Genomic DNA, 1380 nt, shown 5'->3' on the forward strand with positions numbered 1-1380 from the left:
GCCTTACCATTTCTCTAATTCCTTTTTCCTAATCTGGAGGGTTGTCCTAAATGGTTGGTTCCTATCTGTTCTTAGATGAACTTGAGATCCGGTCGTGGGAGCACCAGTGCCGGAGCGGGCCATGGTCTTGACGAAGGCCAAGGTAAAAGTGGCCGGGGCAATGAGCATGACAACGGGGAGAGCCATGAGGCCCCACTTCTGGCTCCTCCTCCACCACCACTGCCACCTCCGATGACTCATGCGGAGACGATGGCAGAGATGTTGGCTGCTCGTCGCGAGTCAGCCCATGCCATTGAGCTGTTAGCACAGGCTATCGGTGGCTTCGCTCGTGGAGGCCACGGGGGCAATGGTGGGGACAGGGGTGGTGCCCGTGGTCCTGAGGGACCCTGTTCTTATTAGGATTTTTTGAAGACGTACCCACCCACATTCACACTGACTGCTGAGCCTCTGGATGCAGAGCATTGGCTTCATGTTCTAGAGCAAAAGTTTCTGCTACTCACCATAACTGAGGAGCAGAAGGTGCGCTTTGCAGCGCAATAGCTGTTGGGATCTGCTAGTGCATGGTGGGACACATTCAATGCCATGCAGCCGGTGGATCACCGTGTGACCTGGCAGGAGTTTACTACGGCCTTCATGGAGTACTACATTCCTACTGGTGTTCTAAACAGGAAGTTGACGGAGTTCCTGGACCTGAGGCAAGGAAGCATATCCATGATGGACTTTGTTAACAAGTTCAACCACTTGTCACAGTATGCTGGGACTCATGTCGATACAGATGAGAAGAAGGGAGGCTGTTTCTATCATGGCCTCTCTTGCAGCCTGCAGAAGGAGTTATATATAGGAAACTACCAAACCTTTGGGGCTATGATGAATGCTGCTATTACCATGGAGGGATTGCAGCGTGACTCTCAGGCAGAATGGAAGCGCAAGCGGGTGGCTACTGGGTCTTCTAGTCACCCCAGGCTCAGAAGGTACAGGTTGTCAGTTGGGTGCCCTATCAGTCTTTGGGTGGGCATTCGTTTCGATAGCCTCCGCAGACCTATCAGGCACCTTCCACCTAGTACCGTGCACCTACTCAATAGGTCAACAATAGCAGCCTCAGGGACATCAGTTCCCACCTCATCAAGGATAGGGAAACAAGCCTAGCGCTTGTTTCAAGTGTGGCAAGGAAGGCCACTATGCTCGGGAGTGTCCGTAGAACCAGCCTGCACAGTCTGCTCAGCCCTCAGCTAACTCTCGTCTGATCAAGCGGACAATTATAAAGAAGAAGGTGCCAGTAAGCCATTCTGGGCAAGTTAATTTCATGGAGGCTAAGGAAATATTGCGGAATGAACCGGTGATAGCTAGTATGTTTACCATTGATTCCCATCCAGCTTATGT

The 1380-nt window shown here is 51.7% G+C and overlaps 1 protein-coding gene across 1 annotated transcript; it reads left to right on the forward strand.

Moving 5' to 3' along the window:
* Positions 1 to 249: 249 nt before the first annotated feature.
* Positions 250 to 1146, forward strand: LOC136489128 (uncharacterized). The gene is made up of 3 exons (XM_066485846.1): positions 250 to 373; positions 458 to 519; positions 589 to 1146. The coding sequence occupies exons 1-3, from the start codon at positions 250 to 252 to the stop codon at positions 1144 to 1146; spliced, it is 744 nt and encodes a 247-aa protein (XP_066341943.1).
* The last annotated feature ends 234 nt before the right edge of the window (positions 1147 to 1380 follow it).

Source organism: Miscanthus floridulus, chromosome 10, assembly GCF_019320115.1.
Source record: "Miscanthus floridulus cultivar M001 chromosome 10, ASM1932011v1, whole genome shotgun sequence".
NCBI classification, from domain to species: domain Eukaryota; kingdom Viridiplantae; phylum Streptophyta; class Magnoliopsida; order Poales; family Poaceae; genus Miscanthus; species Miscanthus floridulus.

Coding starts and splice junctions, on each gene's coding strand:
- LOC136489128 (XM_066485846.1), top strand. CDS start 250: ATGGCAGAGATGTTGGCTGCTCGTCGCGAGTCAGCCCATGCCATTGAG. Junction 374..457: donor GGACAGGGGTGGTGCCCGTG/GTCCTGAGGGAC, acceptor CTCTGGATGCAG/AGCATTGGCTTCATGTTCTA. Junction 520..588: donor CCATAACTGAGGAGCAGAAG/GTGCGCTTTGCA, acceptor AATGCCATGCAG/CCGGTGGATCACCGTGTGAC.